Raw genomic sequence first — 20067 nt, forward strand, 5'->3', positions numbered from 1 at the left:
TGACCGTTGGATTACTTAATGCCACATGGCACAATTCAAAGTGGGAATTGTCGGGAATTGTCGGGAGAGGAATTACAGAGGATATGAATCCGTGACTACCACTACTATGTCACAAAGTATATCCACAAAAAGAGTCTCTTTAATTTGAAAATAGGAAAGTGGATGTTATCAACCCCAAGGAATTGGGTTAGTTAATTGGTAATTTGAAGGATGAACTTTTTAAGTTTAGTATCAGTTTCATAGCTAAAACTAGGGCTACACCAGGATCAAGCTAAATCGTGGTTTTCAAAACGTTGATCCTGACTCTAAATATCCTAGCTTGACCTTGACCCTGGCTCTAATCCTGACCTTAACCCTTCATAGTGTCTTCGATAGGTTAAACACTGAACCCTAGCATGACCTTGACCACAAAACAATAGGAACATAGGACAATGCATAAATCTATATTATTGCCCTACTTTTACTAAAAGTAACCTACAAGTAGATGACACTGTCCACTTGGGTCGACCTTAGTTAAATACTCAATCTTGACCTGACACTTGATCTTATTCAGGGTGTCTTTGCGTTAGCTCTGAGCAGCCCATTAAGGCTAAAGTTTTGAGCTCAAACTCTATTCAAGTTCAAGATGGGTTGGGACCATCAAGGCAAACTTGCACCCCTAACGTATGCCTATTAACTGAACTGAGTTACCTACTTGTTAACTTAGTAAAGAACCACATAAAAGTTGGATCCAAACCAAATATGAAACCGAATAACAGTCAAAATAAAATTGAACCAACAAATCAGTCTGGTTTTGGGTTTGAAAATATATATCTATTGTTGGTTTGATTTGTTTTTCCTCTTGGTATTTTATATCTTGAATTGAAGTGGGTGAATCCTTCTCCATATCAATACATTTGAAGGCTTTGATATTACATGATTGCATGAGGTTCTATTAATAATGAGAAGAAATGATGAAAAGCTGCACAACCTCGTAATCTCAATTTCACTATATTTCTTCAGCGTAAAGACTGGATTTTAAGTCTGAAGCAACTGTGAAATACGCAACTACTTAAGACTAGCTTCACTGGATTATTGAAAGTTTGAAAGTGGCTTTTTCCCCTCACCATGATCATCTTCTACAATTTCATGGAAAGAGGGGAAGGTTGTAGAACAAGTCATCTACCTCCATGGCTCCATTGGGACCTTGGGTTTGGGTCCATGCCCTTCTTATTGATATCAAAATTGAAGATCTTAACCTTTTGGGTGTCTATGGCCTTGAATCTATTGACTTCTTTTGTGTAGAATAATGGCAACCCTAAGGCAACTTTTAAGTAATATAGTAGTTAAGAATGGAGTCAAACAATGACCCATAAATTAAGGGTAGGTGGTGTTATTCTTCTCACAGTGTGCTTCGTCCTCTGGTTGGGGTGCTCCATTCTAGAGGCTGAGATAATTGTGATTAGGGTGAGTTTGTTAGTGATCCAAGAGAAGGGGTTTGGTCTGGTTTGTATAGAATTGGACTCCTTAGATGCAGTTTCATGCCTCTCCATTGCTTGGTGTTGCTTTTTCGGCGTGCTGGATTAGTTGATGAAACATAAAATGTTGTGTTGAGGTCTAATGAGGAGATTTTGAACAATTACGTCTATAGAGACGTCAATATAGCCCTTGGTTGGATGTTGAAGGCGCTTTTGATGATAAAGGGGTCTTTGATTTTTAATAGGGGAAAATATCATCTACTGTACACAACAGTGTACTTTTATACCATATCACAGGCTGGGAAAGCAAAAAACCTATAAGGTTATTTTGAACTTTTCAAATTTGAAATCAAGCTTTAAATCCCAGCCTGTGATTTGGTATAAAAGCGCACTGCTGTGTACAACAGATGATTTTTTCCCCCTTTTATTAGATTCTCCTTTGGAATTGGAAGAGATCCTTCAAATGGATCTCTTATGCTATTCTTTTGAGTAGTTTGTTCTTTGTTTGGGTCCTTGGCCCTATTTGTGACTTCCACTGAAAAGAAAAAAAAAAAAAAAAAAAAAAGAAAGAAAGAAAGAAAGAAAGAAAGAAAGAGGAGATAGTATGCTCATCCATACTTTAAGGTGTTTTATTTAAATTTTTAATTATTGGCAAATGATATTAGACCTTTTCGATTAGCACTCCCAACTAAGGTTCGAAATGTCGGCAACATTTGCAGGGGTTTTGATCATTTTTTTTTAAAATTTATTTATACATAGCACTTGCATTAGAAGGAGATATAAATATTACACTATGATTTTATGTATAATTATAAATTTATAGATTTAATTAACCTTACTTTATAATTTCAATTACATCTTTGTTTCCAATTATAATTTCAATCTTACATAACTTCAATTACATCTTTGTTTCTAAGTATAATTTCAATCAACTTTTACCCGTTTCTAATTATGCATTTCAAGTTTTCAATCAATCTTACATTACTTTGTGTTTCGGTCGTCGAAAAGATTGTTTGACACGGAAAAAAAAGAGACAAAAATCGACCAATTTTTCAACTGTTAGTGATATATCGCCGACTTAGAATTCATATGTAGCTTGCAGGTTTCGTATCGGACACCATAGACACCATGACATATCGACAACTTATTATACCATGCTCCCAACCCCAATTAATTCTAAGTCAACGGTTTACCTTAACTAAGATAAATATGAGATGACCTCTATTATGTTTTTTTTTCTTCTTTTTTTCCTGGTGTTGTGCCTTGCACTTTAACTAAGGAAATCTCCATTTTAATAAAATTTAGTAGAAATAAGGTGACAAAATGATAATGACCAACCATGGTGGCACAAAGATAATGCATTCGTTATATTTTTATTTTTTTCTCAACATAAAAAATTCTCTTTAATACCTAAAACGTGGCAGCTGATCCTCTCTTGTCTCCCTGGGCCCCCGAATAATTGACTCTCGTTTTTTATTATATTTACTAATCTGCCCCTCGATTTCATAAAGAAGACAGAAAATCTCTTTAATACCTAAAATATCCTTCTCGGTTATCAATAAAAGACTCATAAAATGAGGGCATTTCAGTAAATTCTTGTAAATTCGAACACGTGCTATATTAACCTACTTCTGCCTTGAAGCTCCAGCTTCCACACCATCATTTTCACCATCTTCCTCAATTTGCTCTGTGTATGCTGTAATTAGGTATACCATGGAAAACTTGGGTTCTCTCTCTTATTATTTTCTGACATTCAAGAGTCAAGACCCAAACTCCTAACTAGAATATCCATGAAAATTCCACATAAGACCAACGAGTTTCCTTGTAATGGCTCTTCTTTTACATTCATAAATTTCGGTTTTCTTTATCATCTTTTCATTCTCTCTATTTTCATCATGGCTTCTGAAAATGCGGGTTCTTCTTCACAAGCTTTTTTATCCCTGAGACGTTCATGAAAATTTTCATCTCCATAATCCCTTTCTTTCCTTGATTTTCCCCCATTTTTCTTTTGGGTTTTGTTTATGTTTCTTTTATTTCAATTTTCCCTTTTAATGCTTTTTCTTTTCACCATTTCAGATTTCTGCCCCAAAAATCCTACTTTTACCAGACACATTTGGATGGAAAAGTCAGTTTTTTGTTTGAATTGCATTACTCGAAGGGGTCTTTGATGGCTTACTAATTGTTAGTTACTGGTGATCCATTCTTCCCATGAATATTTTCCCAGACCCATTTCGGAAAGCCAATTCTTTCTCTGCAAAGTTTCAGATTTCGAACATTTTGGCTTGAGAAAGTAGTAATGATCATATGACTTCTGAAATGTGGGGCTTCACCGATCTATAATAAGCGACACCTACCCATTACAATCTTCTCATCCTCTTCCATTTTTCTTCGCTTTGGTTCAACCCAAAATCAGGAGACATGTATGGAAGTCATGCCACAAGGGATGTCTCCCATGAATTTCAGAACCAAATGCCATATTTGAGACCCAGCATCCACAGCAGAAGAGCAAACATCATTGTCAAATTCCAAGATCTTTATGGGTTTACGGTGGAAGGGAATGTGGATGATGTTAACATTTTGAACGAGGTACGAGAGAAAGTGAGGCAGCAGGGTCGTGTATGGTGGGCTTTGGAGGCAAGCAAAGGCGCAAATTGGTATTTGCAACCTCAGATTTCTTCTAATACCGAAGGCATTGCTGTTTCCTCCCTTAAGTTATCAGTCCTTGCGAATACAATTGCTCTGAAGAAGCTCATAAGGAAGGGAATCCCACCTGTTCTCCGACCTAAGGTCTGGTTTTCTGTGTCTGGTGCGGCTAAAAAGCGATCGACAGTGCCTGAGAGCTACTATCAAGATTTGACCAATGCTGTTGATGGGAAAGTCACACCTGCTACACGGCAGATCGATCAAGTAAGTTGTTTGCTTTCCCTTTTTATTGAATTTGCAAGTTATTTTGGGAGCTGCCTTCTTAATATTCGATTAGCATTTTCTGATGATCTTATTTTTATTTTTGGGTGATCTTTGTGAACTATGAATCTGTTGTTGCTTGTAGTCTCCAACAAAGCCCATTTGATAATTTTCCAATGGCGTGCCTTAGTAATCTTAAAAATACCATGATGTCCGGTAATTCTCTGACTATAGACTTCCATGACTGCTGATAATATATCTACATTTTCATATGGCTGTTTTACGATTGCTAACAATGAATCTAAATTTTTGTATGGTCATTCTATGATAAAATTTAACTCCTGGAAGTTGAAAACATGCTTGTTCCATGGGGATGAAGAATCTGATATCTACGCTATTCCAATTCTTGCCATGATTTGATAAGGTAGTCTTGTCTTCATCCGCATGAAACTCTGAAGTTACTGTCAATTCGTTAAATATTGCTTTACTGCACCAAAAAGGGGGGAAAAAGAAGTAAAAAGTAGAAGTGAAAGTCTCTCGTGTTATGTAATTATAGATGTTTCCTTAGAAAAAGAATAGTTTTGCTTACAGTTCTTAAGCTCTATATGTGAAAGGGATTGATCTGTTCATAACCTAGTTGGTTACACCCGATTATAAACCACATTTTTCGGGCCCCGGGGGCAACTGGGAATGGGGGGGGGGGGGGGTGGGGTATTTCTGAAAAGTTCAGTGGCTTCCTCCTTGGTGGCTTGAATAAATGATCAACTGGTGCCAAAGTCACTTTGAAGTCTTCTACCAAAGCCACTTTGTTGTCCTCTACCTTGTGAAACCACTATCAACCACAAAAGATCATGTTGGATATTATGGATATCACTGAATACTCAAGAAGTCATAAACAGCAAATGTCAGACCATGAAGAAATCCCCACATGGGCAAGGATTTTCAGATCTGCAATTTTGCCAATCTGAGTGATGGTACTTGCTCTCACTGTGGTCTCATCTAAAGCATCTCACCATCGACAACCATAGCCTTCAAAAACCATTGTGGGGCAGACAATGCCAGAACAAACATTCTCCAACCTGTTATGTTGCATCTATAAACCATGTTTTCACTCTGTAAGGCTGCATTTGAGCTCCTTTGCTCTGCCCAAATTCAGAGATTAAATCTGGGTTTTCACATCCAAAAACCATGGCCCATCTAATGGTTTCAATGCTTCAAACTAAGTTTGTTTCTTACCCCCAAAAATTAGAAAGAAAGAAAGAAAGGAAGAGGAAAAAAAAATACTGAGGTTGCTTGAAAAGGATCAACCCACCCTTTAAATGCTTATCCACTGCCTGAGCATTCAATGTGGCCCTGTACCTATACTCCATTCCATCAGTAGTAAGAAGAGAAATTGGACAGGAGAACGCTGTTCCTCTGCTTCTATAGATTTGTGATGGATACAACCAGAATGGAATTCCAACGGAGTTGATTGCCCAAAAACTAAATAGAAAAGAAAGGGGAAAGGCCAATGCAAAGGCAACGATATGTTTCCTGAGTTCCTATTCTGTTCTCTTGAACTCCAGAACAGTTGACATTGAGATTATAGAAGTCCCATTATATGGCAGAAAGACAACTGAAGTTTATAATTGGTAGATTGATAAGCTGAATGATTTCTTATAGGCTGAATGGGAAAGAAGTAAAGGAGAAAGACCAGAAAAGTGGCTGAAATTTATAGGAGTAATCATGAGCAGAGAGAGGGAAGATTTCTCCAGTCATCTGCCCAGTGGCTGCCAGGAACTGGAAGAGCTGCATTATTTTCACTGTGGGACCACTGATCCGAGTGCTGACTGATGGGTGCCCACAAAGGGGAGAGTGGGAGAGGTTTAGGCTTCTTCTAACTGATTCATTTGGCCCTTAAGAACAATGCGTGGATCAGGGAAGTTATGTGGTCAATTTGGGAGCTGCCAATTGCAGCAGCAGAAGGAATCTATCATGGAGCACAACTTGTGTTTACTTCTGGTCAGCACGAGCTTGAGGAGGTAGCAAAGAGTAAGTGGGGGGTGTTGAGAGACACAGGCTGATGAATCCGGGGGCTGTCTCCTGCTCCCACATTTCTGTTGTCCACCTGGTTCTTCAGGGGCAACTGCAAGCTGAAACTGCTACTGCTGTGGAAGAAAGTTAGTTGCAAGCAGAGCATTGCAATAGCCACCAAAATTATAGCAAAGGAGCAGCAAAGAGGATGAATTAGGCTAGTGTCTAGAGTTGTGAATCTACACATTTGGATCCTTTTAAGTAACTCAAATATCATTACATAAAGCACGGGAATCTCTAGTTACAAAGCAGATGCACCTTTTATGTTGTTGTTATATGCTTTAGATATTAAATCTAATTTTCTCTTTTAATTATTTAAGCTGGCTCTAAATTACCTGGTCTGCATTTGATGCTTATTGTCATAAAATTTATGTCTTTGTATTTGCTTTACATGTGTCATGACATGGATGCTAGGTAAATTTCTCTCTTTTTTTTCCTGGTAGAATTCAAGGTAAAATTTGAATCCTCATATATTGGTGCTGTATTAAATTTAGTTACCCATCCATAAATATGTTTAAATTATTCTAGAAGTGTAGAACCTTTAGGTAGCAGGCACTGCCATGAGCATAAGATACCCAAGATGGCACAATTTTGAAAAATGATGCTTCTTTGTTACATCAGATCTTGTTGCTATAGATCATTCCTTGCTATGCCCTGCATTTTCCTTATTTGAGTTTGTTATATGATGATGAATAGGATCTACCGCGGACTTTCCCTGGTCATCCATGGTTAGACACCCCAGAGGGTCATGCAGCTTTGCGACGTGTCCTTGTTGGGTACTCTTTTCGGGATTCTTGTGTTGGGTACTGTCAGGTAAGGTTAAATCTTGGATGCATATATACTCCCTCACAACCTCCTCTATTGTGTCCCTCTTTTTTGCCCTCTATCTATCTAAATTATGTGATCTAGACTTTGATTTTCTTTTGTGCAGGGTTTAAATTATGTTGCAGCATTGTTGTTACTTGTGATGAAAACTGAAGAAGATGCATTCTGGATGCTTGCTGTCCTTTTGGAAAATGTCCTAGTGAATGACTGCTACACTGATAACTTGTCAGGATGCCATGTTGAGCAAAGGGTTTTCAAAGACTTGCTAGCTAAGAAGTGCCCACGGTATTTCTCACCTCCTCTTTAGTTTCTTTTCTCTTTCCTGGGCCTATGACAGTTTGCTTGAGTTTGCCCTGCTTGCAATTTTGAAAATAATATCTACATTTACATGCAGGATAGCTGCACATTTGGATGAATTGGGGTTTGATGTCTCCCTTGTCACCACTGAGTGGTTTCTATGTCTCTTCTCTAAGAGCTTGCCTTCAGAGGTCAAAGAAATTTCATGTGTTCTGTTTGGCTTTCCATCTTTTTCCTCTCACAGAGCATATAATATTTGTTGTTCTTCTTTGACTTATTGTTTCTATTTTGGTGGATCCAATTTTCAGACAACCATGCGAGTGTGGGATGTTCTTTTCAATGAAGGGGCAAAAGTTATATTTCACGTTGCCCTGGCTATATTCAAGGTATATACACCTCAGCTTGGCCTAGTTGCTTGTCCTTTCATGTTATTTACACTATTCTTTTTCCCATACATAGTGCCATTTGGAAATTACACCCCCAGAATGTTCAGAACTACTAGATAAGTTGTTCATACAATGTTCTGTATATGCTGATGACTGCAGATGAAAGAAGCAGAGTTGTTAATGTCCCATCAAGTTGGTGATGTAATCAATATCATTCACAAAACAACACATCATGTCTTTGATCCGGATGAGTTGTTAACGGTAAGCCAATTTCTTTTTGCAGCCCTAGACATTTATAAAACATCCTGACTTAGTGAGTGAATCATTTGAAACATTTCTTGCAGGTGGCTTTTGATAAGATTGGTTCCATGACAACTAATACCATAACCAAGCACAGGAAAAAGCAGGAACCAGCAGTTATGGCGGCACTTGATCAAAGATTGAGACGACTGAATTCTCTAAACCTGGATGACAAATAACTGGTTTCAGTAACAAAGCTGATCACGAAATGAGTCATAGCTGGCACTGATTAGGCCTGCTGTTCTTACCGGAGATAGGATTGTTTTATACAAAGCCTCCAAAAGGGGGGCAAGCCTGTTTACAGATATGTTTTCAGGCTGTAATATGGACAACTGTGTGTACATTTAAGTAAAGATAAGTTATACAATTACACCAGAACTCGGGTCAGGGCTTTGGTGGATGTCTCTCTGACCTGTAGTTTTTGTTGTTCCCTTTTTTCCCCTTTTTTCCTTCTTCCTCTTTTAAATTTCTATTTTAAACATATAAGAAGATGCAGAGTATTCCTCCAGTAGTATCCATGCAACCACCTCTCATGGATGGCCACCAGACTTTTGTCATTGTACCACTTTCAGGAAGTCTGCCAAGAATTTGGGAATCTGGGAGAACCCCAAACCTATTTGCTTCTTATCTGGGAGAAACGAGTCATCAAATTAAGAAACAGGAGAGGGTTCCTAGGATGATAATGACATTGTTATGTAGGAAGAGAGAAAAATGACTATCCTCCCAATAAATCTTCCCAAGGTTTCTGCTCAATGATATCCTAGAGGCAAGCCGACCAAGAAGTAGTTCATTGGGAAATCCATAAACACCATATGAAGCATCATATAGGGAACAAAGTTTCTTATAGAAGCTCTTGCTATGGTCATCATCATTCAAAACAACACTGACATTACCAAAAAGTCTGGAAATCTGAATGGATAATGATACTCTGCAGGCTAGTATGAAGATTTGAGTCAAAAGCCAATTTGAGAGCAAGGGCCTTCCCAACAAAGAGTGGAGCCAGGTATGAAGTGATCAATAGCAAACAGCACAAGCATCATCATCAGACAAAAGAACCAAGCGGTCAATTGCCCAAAACCACCAGATTATAAAATTAGAGACGGCTCAGGGGACTTGAGGGAGGGATAGAAATCAAAGTTATGAAGGGAAATGATTAGGGAAAGCCCAACCATTCTTCACTCCAGAATCCCCAAGCAGCTATGCTTAAGCTAAATTGACATTGTGAGACTGCATCTTCATAAGTTTCTATTTTCCAAATGGATTCAATGTTCCTTACCATGTTTTTGTCCATTAATCAAGTTGATTAATGGACTCGATTAATGGATTATCCGATTTACTAATCGAATGATACCAAATACAACAATTAAATAAGACAAACCAATTCAATTTATGGATTCTATATTTTAAACCAAGTAGCTGACACCTTTTAATTGCAATGAAAATATGAAGATTATTTTAGAACTTCAATTATTATGAAAATAATGATAATAAGAGGGGGGCAGTAAGAGAAATATACTAATTATTTAATTTCGTAGTGACATTGATTGAAAATAGTAAGTTACCTTTAGCAAGGTAGATGGATAAGGATACAAGTTTAATAAAAATCTCATGGCTCCTTTCAACCTGGTCTTTGTCAGCAACTGCCCCCCCCCCCCCCCCCCCCCCCCCCCCCCCCCCCCCCCCCCCACCTCCATGACAAAAAAAAAAAAGGGCGAGAGGAGAAGCAGGAGGCGCCGGGTCGCCGGTGGGGCCGCGACCGGGATTGTTTCAACCGCGGCCCCCCCCCCTCCTATTTTAAGGGTACAAAATTTTCCCCCTACTAATAAGATGTAAATATGGTATCCCACCAATTATTTTCCATCGAAACTTTCCAATTTAGTTACTTTTCTGAATTTGTTCTCATTTATATAAATTTTTGACTCAGGATATGTGAATATTTTTTTTCAGATTTTCTACTAAATAAATACAAAGGAAAACCAATAATAACGACATTGAAGAAAATCAAAGCTAAAATGAGGGAAAGAAAAAAGAAAGAAAAGTTGCTAAGTTTTAAACCTGACCTTCACAAATGTATCATTAAGATAATGATGTCGATAAATAGTTGAAAACTTATATTCAATTTGAATTATTGTTCATTTAAAAGAATCCTATTTGAATAAAAAACTATTTGAATATCATCTGAATCTGTCCAGAAACTAATAAGATCTTACCAAAATCCGTCCAGATGTAATAAGATATGGATATGGCAGTATCACCATCCAATTTCAATCTGATCTGTTTACACCACTACTCCTACACAAGCACCCTCCTCAAGATCGCTCGTACCGGTTATTTCATCGATCATCCTATCTCATTGGAGGGGGGATGTCGACATCAAGAATCAAAATAGGGGTATTTTGTAAACAATACTAACATACTGTCATCCTCTAGTAACCCATATAATGCGTATAGCAACACACACACACACATTGAGAATCTAATAAATAAAAAAGTTTAACCTAAAAGATTGTATAAAAGAGAAGTTGAAATGACAAGAACGGGGCCATAAGATCGTTACTGTAACTAGGGATACAAGGGGAGATAAATTTCCTAAGTTCTTGATATTGCCTGCTCGATGTTGATCAAAAAGCCAGGCACAAGGCCCGGAGAGCTAGAACAAGATTAGTGAAAAAAAATAAAATATAAACATATTCGGATAAGCTATGTACACAGAATACATGCCAACCTGTATTAAATGGTCGACTGGGCAGCTCTGAGAAAAATCAGTCATTAAGCCAGCCAAATGAGTTATTGTGGTGAGAGAAGGGACGCTGTGGACCAGGCGCAAAGCCAAGAGTGTCAGCACGGTAGCCAGTTTGCGTCCCCTGCAAGTCATAAGCACTTCTACCAGCAACCCCTGAAGGATCAGCCCCATAAGAATTCATCCTTGAGTGGTTCAACTCGTCGAGGCGAGGTGCATACCGCTGCATTGCTGACGAGTTCATCCTTTGGTAGGATGAATCACTCGACGAACCCATAAGCCCATAAGGTGCAGAAGATGGAGTCTGAAGGGTGCTGCCGTGGGGAAAAGTCTCACCATTTGTCTGCCGGCCATAGAGTTGGAGCTGCGTCCTGATATCCTCCCTCCTGTTGAGTTCATCCCGTTCAGTCATGTATGGCAGCCGACCATAATTATCTGTACCATCTCTTGTATACTGCGGGAACTCCTCATTCGAACCCCGAACCCCATACTCCCGGTGCAGGGTGGCACTACTACCAGTTGTTCCTATATGGGTACCACCTGAATACTGGTTACCTGTGCTCAAGCTGTACCTCCTTTCAATATCAGCAAGGTCCCCTGAAGCAATACTACTACGATTCCCACCATATCCAGTTACAAAACCCAAATCAGAACCAGAAAGTCTGGGCTGGAAGTACCGGGAGTTTTCACCAGTAATAACCTTTTCTGAGATAATCCCATGGCCTTCAGATTGAGGACTTTTGAGTAAGTTTCTGGGATCTGTCCTGTCTACAAAAGAATTGGTCACTGGAGGTGTTCTGCTATGTCTCTCCCTGGACTGAGCCCTGCCACTCTCACGGCCATCTGAAATCCCCAAACCGGGAACTGGAAGGTTGGGCTGGAGGTGCTGGGAGCTTTCATTGGTCACGGCCGTTACTGGGGTTCTCTCATGGTCTTCAGATGTATTACTTTCCAACAAGTTTCTGGATTCTGTTCTGTCTAGGAGGGAATTGCCCACCGGAGGTGGTTTACTGTGTTTCTCTCTGGACTGACGCCTAACACTATCATATTTTTTCCCAGCTAATGTATCAGCTTTAGCCTTTGTTTGGCTCACCTCCCTTGAATTCTCAGAGGACTGTTTCTTTTTATGGTTAGGATGTTTATTGCCTTCTCCAACAGCACCTTTTTCGAGCTTACCCTGGACGACATTATAATCATGTTTCGATGGGAAGCTTTCCTTCTGTTCTTCATGTAAACCTGCTCTTGTTTCTTCAGGATTTGTTTCGTTTTTCTGCTCTAGCAGACCATGTGTTGTACTCAGAATGTGACCCAGTTTAGAAATTTCACTACTATGACCTTGATCCTCTTCTTCAAGATTATCCATAACTATAGGTCTCACATTTGGTGAATGATCAGAAATACGTGCCTCATTAAGATTTTCTTCCACAGATGACCTCCTCTGCTCCTTGAAAATGTGGCCCTGCTTGAGAGCTATTTCTTTGTGCCTTGAAGTCCAATCAGGTCGGCTCCAAAGAGACAGTAACGGTGGTTTTACATTCCATTGATCCATTTGTTGATCATTCACATCAACAGATCCAGGAAGGTAAAAGGACTGAAAGTAAGAATTGGAAATCAGAAACCAGAACACACCATTCCTTTAGTATCAATCAATCAGAATCAAAGACAAGTAAATATCTCAAAGTTCTTTGGTACTCCAAGCATACCTTGCCAGAAAGTTTCTTTTCATCCTCCCAAACCAAATCATATGGTGTCTCCTTTTCGTCTAACCTAAAAAATAGAATAAATATGAGCTTTAATAAAGAGAAAACAAATATATGAAAAAGAAAAAAAGAACTGCATAAATCTGCCACCCCAAAAAATAAATTTTTACTACCTCTGTGTTTCAGGTGGAACGATAAGAATGAGGATCTTAGGCTTGAACTCAAGAGCCTTGTCAATGAATTGGTTTGCCAGAGCACCTTTAACCCCAAAGGGTGGATTTAGACCCATGATCTACCCAAAAAGAAAAGGAAAAAGAAATTGAATAGTTTTTAACCATGCATGAAGTGAGAAAAGGAAAGTAACAGGTTCGGTAATTCATTAGAATGACAACTGAAAATAAAAAGCATCTAAAATCCTACCAATTGTGATCCAGTTGGCAATTCTTTTGGCCAGACTTTCATCCAATCTCTCTTCTCAAAGCAAAAATCATTCTGCAAAAAGAGACTCCAGTCAATACATAAATTCCAGAGGAGAACTTAAAAACAGACCGTGCCAATATAAAGCAGTGGAAAACTCAATCAGAGGCAAGCACTTCAGTTCACTTCCATAAAAAGATACACGTTCTCAAATATCTGAAGTCGAGAACGTAATGCTGAAATTGCATTTGTAAGGCTGAACCAAAGAGAATATCATTCAAGCTCCTGCTTAAACACTTTAATGCTTAAGCATCGTCTAAGTGGGGTATAAATTGAGTTCAAATATTACTCTCTAAATATCTATTAATGAGAGAGAACATTTCTGTTTCTCACCTATCCTATCTTACTCTCCAAAAGTTTCACGTTTGATTCCCCCTAAAAGGTGAACTATTACCTCTCCTCCCTAATATTTTGAAATGGCCAAATTACCCTTGTTTTATCCTTTTATTCAATTATAATTATAATTATTTCTTCTCTCTAATTTTTCTTTTTTTCCCCTTCATTTTCCCTTTTTATTTGATAGGAATCCATCATAAGTGGTATCTGTTAAGATCTGTGTGAGATTTGGAGATACACTCACCAGCTAAGAGATGTCCTTTGACTTGTTTTCAGCCCATATTCAAACCAACAAGGGTGGCTTCTGCTTTCAGTTCTCCTGTTTCTCCTTCTCTTCTACGGCTGCACCTCAGTAGGAGGTCCTGGTACTGTTACATGGTATCAGAGCCTTTTCCACTGAGGGCGTGAGTCACCAGCATTTCAATCTTTTGGTGTTTTTTTCTATGTTCACATGTGGCAGCAGAGCAGCCTTAAGCTGCAACAGCAATTGTGATGTTTCCCATGAACTAGCATAATTTCACATGCATACGCATATAGTTTTAGTTATTTCTTGAAATAATTTTAATACATAAACGTTTTCTTTTAAGAGGAGAACAAAGTAAGTTTCAAGGTTAAATTATCCCTTTTTCCTTTATGGTTTTTAAACTATTAAAAGATGTTTATGAGTTATTAATGTTGATTGATGTGGTAATTGTTAATTATCTTTGTTTACTTCCTTTTTTAAATGTGTTTTTTGAAAATAAAATATTAGGCAGTTTTTTGGGTTGCAATAAAATAAACTGAGATTTTTTTTTTAATTTAATTTTTTTTAAAATTTTTTTGGTTGTTAATAACATTTAGAGGAGAGAAATAAGAGAGATCAGTGTGGTATCTAGTGGTCCCAAGCTCACTCCCAAGTGGTTTGGTAAACCTCATGTCCAGGTTCAAATCCCCTCTGCTCCTCTGTTTCTTGCATTGGACAGTTGTGTGCCCTTTGGCCTGGGCATGAGTGCTACCGGCTTCTATGGACTATACTAGGCCTCACCTCCGGTGGGGCTCCGCTGATGGGGCCAGTGCTTGCGCTAGTAGTGCACAGGGCTAATGCTTGCATAGGTCGCACTCGATAAAAAGTCCGAACATTGCGTAGCGGGCGGCACTAGGTCGCCGCTACTGCATCCCCTCTTTTATTTACCGAAAAAGAGAGAGAGAGAGAGACAGAGAGTTTTGGAGGTGTTAGTTGAAGAGGTATACCTCTTGAGAGAACTTGTTATGAATAGGTGGGACGTTTCGTTGGTGGCGTGATTCAATGAATATTACACGGGAGTGGCTTGAAAGGGATTGTTCAATGAGGAAATATGTTGTTTTGGAGGAAAGGTATTTTGGTCCCATGAAAGGTTTGCCACAACTGATTTGAGGTTTTACTTTTATATAGGAGTATGATATGATATAGTATATGGTAGCTCTCTTGGATTTTGATCTACAGTATTATGTCGGGTTAGGTTGGTGGGGGATATCACAATATTCTCTTGTTTCACATTTTTTCCCCCTTTATTTAAGTTACATCTTTTCTTTTAAAAGATGACTTGTAGGATGAGGAAGACTGATTGGTTTAGAAATGAAAATTGATATCCAACTTTACATATCCAATTTTTTTTGGTAATAGAATTTGATATCCAAATATACCTTGTACGGACACAATATATCTATGGGATTGAACAGAAAAACCAATGAGCTTTGATACTAATAGCAGATTTATCAATCCTAGAAGATCCAGACGCAGATATAAACAGATGGGTTGGATATTACACAAACACAAGAATGTCACCCAAATACAAACAAAAATGAGGAGGAAAGATATACCTTTGGCTGAATATGATCATAGTTTTTGAACGAACACTTCTTGCCAGTTTCTTCAAGCTTTTCTTTCATTAACCAACTAAAGTCATTGGCACCACAGCAGAAATCAACGATCTGTCCAAGAAGAACAAGTAATAATCATAACTAGTGTGATAAGACATAAAATAACATCTTGGGTGTAGTAGGTGAAGGAAAAGGAGGGAAAAACTGAAGCAAAAAGAGAAAACAGGCAACAGCATTACAAATTTTCAATCATGGTTTGAGATCTCGGCCTTGATAGGAACCTAGATCCCCTAGAAAATCGAAGGTAAAAATACTGAATGAATTCCCCCCAATTCGAGGGCCCATCTTGGTGGGTATTAAGACTCAGGTTGGAATTTGGTATATAGCCTATTTTAGAACTTCTGAACACAATGGTGGCCAAAGATTTCTGAGAAATACAAGTGTTTATATGAGTTTAAATCGACCTAAATTTGATAACAATACGTTGTAGGAGTGAACAAGATGAATTATAAAACATGATTTACACAACCATTACTTGATATAAATGAAACATAGAGGTTAAAAATTGATAATACATTAGACATGTTATCTTGTTCACAATTTCACATTACAACATTAGTGTATTTGTAAGTTACACCACAAAAGTACACTGGTAAAATAAATGACTAAGCAGCAAAATTTAGTCAAACCGTTAGCCAAACCGAATCCAAACCATTAGGCCAAACCATTAGTCAACCCGAACTGAAACCGCACCAAACCGAAACTGCACCGAAACCGTTATCTTTTAAATGGGCTGGGGGTTTTTCAGCCCGAAACCGTTAGGCCCGGCCCGAACATCAAGTAAAACATAGTTTTTGAAAAAGTATGATGTTTGGGAAAAACATTCATCTTGCTTTAAGATTGGCTTCAATAGATCTTTGTTATGGATGAACTAAGCAACTTGTTGATGTAGCCTAGATAAAAATCTAACCAATTGCCTGACTAGATATCCGGCGAAGGCACCAAAACCAGCTAAGGGAGGAGTGTTGAGATTAGTTGAGACCTATATATCTAGACTCATCTCGACCAAGATGGGGTTTTACAAAGACTACATTGAGCCGAGATCTTGTAGATCCAAGACCTCAAGGGCAACAAAAACCAAGGCGACACCAAGCAAGGCGGCAAGGCGTCGCCTAGGCGATGAGGTGACACTAGATCACTTTACCCAAACACAGGCTTATGCGGACGCTTTGACAACTTATGAACTCAACCAAGAATTTGTATTTTTTTTTGTATCGACTAAACTTGTATGAGATCTTGTCTTGAAATCTTAAAAAATTGAGATCCCGGTTGAGATCTTGGCCAAATCTTGCGAGACCTCAAACCATACAATCACTTGAGCAACTGTAGGTCTTTGAGCCCACTTTACACAAACACAATTAAGATTTCTTGTTCAATAAATGTTTTTTTGTTTTTTTCAATTTATGAAATTGGATTAATCCATAACCATGGCCCTGCCTATTCAAGCAATGGAAAATAATGCGACCTGCGTATATAACCTTGATGTTAGCCAAATTCTAGGGCCTAGTTGTTTAAATATGGCCCAAGAATCAAGCTCACTCCAGGATCCTCTTCCTTGAGAATCAGCAGTTTTCTAGGCCTTTGGATGGATCTAGAAGCTTCAGCTAGGCTTAGGATTGTAGGACTTTAGGTTTAAATGCTTGAAACCTTGCTGTAATTATGATGTCAGATCTGAAATTGTGGCCAGGGTTTAGGTAGGATAGGTTTTGAGGGATTCTAGGGTTAATTAGAAGGATTCTGAGGTGCTGCTAGTTTATGAATAATTCTGCTGTGTCTATTGTAATTTTAGATTTAATTCTAATGGGTTAGGGTTCCAAAATTAGGTCTCCGAGTTGGAGTGGGACTTCTATAGACTCTATTTTGGTGCTGCCTGCTATAGTTTCTATTTTGGTGCTACCTTTTATAGTTTCTATTTTCTGTACTTTATATTTTTATGTAGCTTGATTAGCAAGCAATATTTGGGGAGATTTGTTTCATTTCCTTCTTGTTACTTGGGTATCAAGCAAGCCTATTTTAGGATTTTAATATTTGAAGTTCCTCTAACTGGATTTAGGGATATTCTCAAGATATCTTTAATTTGGAAAATTTTCAATAATAAATACAATGGAGGTGGAGAGCTGCATCTGGTACAAGTCTCCATGCCCTCCTTCTCCACCACTTCTTCTTTAGTCTTCTTTTATTCTTCTTCCTCTTTCTGAATTTCCATTCAGTTCCTACTCCCTAGGCTGATTACAGGTTCAGAAATCCTAAAATGGTATCGGAGCAGCTTTAATCAGCCTAGGGAGTAGGGACTGCTTCTTCTCTCTCGATTTTGATCAGTCCAATGAAAAAATATGAAGTCATCTACCATTCCCCCAGTTGGAGACCCAGGGTGATATGCTTTCTTATTAAGCGATATCTGAATCTGTGCATGATACTCTCTGGTTAATTGGATCAATCTGTTGTTTATTTTTCGTTAGGGTTATGATGGACATGCTGCCCCCTCATTCTGCAATCTATGTTGATGCTGCTGAAACTTTGAGGGATTATTGTATCTATCTAGAAGGAAACTCAATCACAATCTGGGAAATTTCTAGTGGTTTGGTACTTTGGTTACCAGTTACCAACTTACCACATCCTATTGCCCTCTTTTCTTCTGGCAGAGACAATTTTGCTGGGCTTTTCGTTTTGCTTCTGATTCATGACTCGTTGAATGAGATTATTTTCTTGTTTCTCAAAATATTGAGAACACATTGTTGGTTATTGCAAAACCGAAGTACTGCTGCCTCCTTCCCTGGCTTTTGGTTACTAAGGTTGAACGTCGCCTTTTATTTTTCAATTTGCCTTCAAAAAACCTCTACTTTGTTTTTCCTCTCCCCCCTCCTCTTCGGCAATTTGTTTACTTTCCTAATTGAGGGTATCACGTTACTTACTTGCTTTATCTTATTTCAGCTTCTCTTTACTCAATTACCATAATTTGCTTCCTTTAATACGTTTTCGCTCATGTCCTATGATATTCTTTCACCTTATTGTGTTTCCTTATTTATGATTACTTCCAAACTTGTTTTCCCATGATTACTCCTCCATACAGCCCCTCTTTCCATTATTAGTGCTCCACCTATTACCATTCTTTCCAGCATAAGTTCTTCTTTACTTATTTAGTATTTAGTATACATGACTTGGTCACTGCTCTTTTAGTCATGCTACTTGCCTCTCTTTATTTAGCTTCTTTTTTATGCTATTCTTTATTGGAGACCCAAAAAAAGAAGAAATTTACAGAACTGCCATTGGTCTTTATCCTCCTAAAATGGTATCCTACAGCAATACTTTACCTACCTACTTGGTATGTAGTAACCTATATGACCTTTACTACTACCTACTTGGTTTGTAGTAACCTATACTACCTTAATCTCCCTACTTGCTTCGTAGTAACCAAGACTACTTTTTATCTACCTACTAGGTCCATAGTAACCTATACTACCTTTTACTTACTTGGTCTGCAGTAACTTAACTTCTGTTGATACTCGAGCACACACATGGAACCTTGTTAAAGAGCCATAAATTCTGCTTCCTTAACATCCTTCACTGCTTCAAGGAGGTAATTCTTGCAGAAAGATTGTCTTTAACTTACTTGGTCAGCAATAACCCATACTGTCCTTTTACCTACTTTGTCAGCAGTAACCAGTACTGCTTTTGCCTACCCATACTGCCTTTCACTTACTTGGTCCAAAGTCTCCCTTTTATTAAGGATCTTTATATAGTTTTTGTAGATCTAGAAAAAGCCTATGACAGTTCCTAGAGAGTTTAGTTAGCAAGTACTAGAGAAGACAAATGCTTTAGGCAAATATGCGGAGATAGTAAACGATAGGTAAGTGGAAGCATGATATTAATTTTATTTATGACTACTGGATTACATCAAGGATCGGCTTTAAGCCCCCGTTTGGGTAGATGAGACAATACTTCTCAGTTTCTGTCATAGGATGCATATGTGGCACAAACTGAGCATCAGGTCTAACAGACATACAATGCAGTTGAGTCAGGCCGACACAACAACTTTTACTAGACTAGGTCTCACTAGTTCATAAAACTTATCTAACTTATAAATCGTGAAGAATGATTGATGGTGTCTTGTAGAATTGTGGCTTCTTCATTGTAATTTGTAACTGAGTACTGAGTTTAGCATATTATGACTTCACAAATTCTACTTGTTCTTGTAGCTGTCCGTGTATTTGTTCATGCAATTTAGTCAAATTTAAATGTTCTCGTATATAATATCAATATTTATATTTGTGAAAATACACATTCCAAGCTTCCAGTTTTGTCCGCATGTGGCCAAGCATGTGCAAATCAAGAACACCATTTTGTGTTAGGTTTTAGTCAAAATAACATTTCCTTTGTCTCGACAAAATGTCAGAAGAGATAAAATTTTGAACTTTGATCTAAATTCCTCCATGATATGGGACCCCTTGAGGTCAATGGTTGGGAACTTCTTCACCTTCATGGAGAATCTTCTTTAAAATGTATATCCTCTTCAACAATGACATCTGTGGTAACATCTTTAAGCCTTGTTCCATCATTTCATCCTCCCTTTTTGAGTCTCCCCCTCAAAATTCTCTTACACAAATTGGTTTTCGCAAAATATAAGGGGAAGTTGTGAGAAAATAATGACTTTTGCAAAGTATAACAGCAAGTTG

At 38.2% G+C, this 20067-nt stretch overlaps 2 protein-coding genes across 3 annotated transcripts in view; one reads left to right on the forward strand and one right to left on the reverse strand.

Annotated features, from left to right (window-relative positions):
- Positions 1-3121: 3121 nt before the first annotated feature.
- Positions 3122-9300, forward strand: LOC149002889 (uncharacterized). Its single transcript, XM_089138092.1, has 8 exons — positions 3122-3281; positions 3534-4364; positions 7131-7247; positions 7366-7544; positions 7654-7747; positions 7865-7942; positions 8102-8203; positions 8287-9300. Exons 2-8 carry the CDS (start codon positions 3876-3878, stop codon positions 8419-8421), a joined length of 1194 nt encoding a protein of 397 aa, XP_088994218.1. The 5' UTR covers positions 3122-3281; positions 3534-3875; the 3' UTR covers positions 8422-9300.
- Positions 9301-10313: 1013 nt separating this feature from the next.
- The window catches only part of EDM2 (ENHANCED DOWNY MILDEW 2), a 61275-nt gene continuing 51521 nt past the window's right edge, over positions 10314-20067 (reverse strand). The window contains exons 15-19 of one of the 2 annotated variants that reach the window (XM_089138981.1): positions 15335-15445; positions 13103-13174; positions 12856-12974; positions 12686-12749; positions 10314-12573 (exon numbers count right to left, since the gene is read on the reverse strand). In XM_089138981.1, the coding sequence (XP_088995107.1) occupies positions 11005-12573; positions 12686-12749; positions 12856-12974; positions 13103-13174; positions 15335-15445 (1935 nt within the window). In that variant the 3' untranslated portion in view covers positions 10314-11004. The remainder of the gene's footprint in view (positions 12574-12685; positions 12750-12855; positions 12975-13102; positions 13175-15334; positions 15446-20067) is intronic. The other variant, XM_089138982.1, reaches the window with a different exon arrangement.

The sequence above is a fragment of the Hakea prostrata genome, chromosome 10 (genome assembly GCF_041222555.1).
Source record: "Hakea prostrata isolate BN-2017 chromosome 10, UWA_Hpros_2, whole genome shotgun sequence".
In the NCBI taxonomy this organism is placed as follows: Eukaryota; Viridiplantae; Streptophyta; class Magnoliopsida; order Proteales; family Proteaceae; genus Hakea; species Hakea prostrata.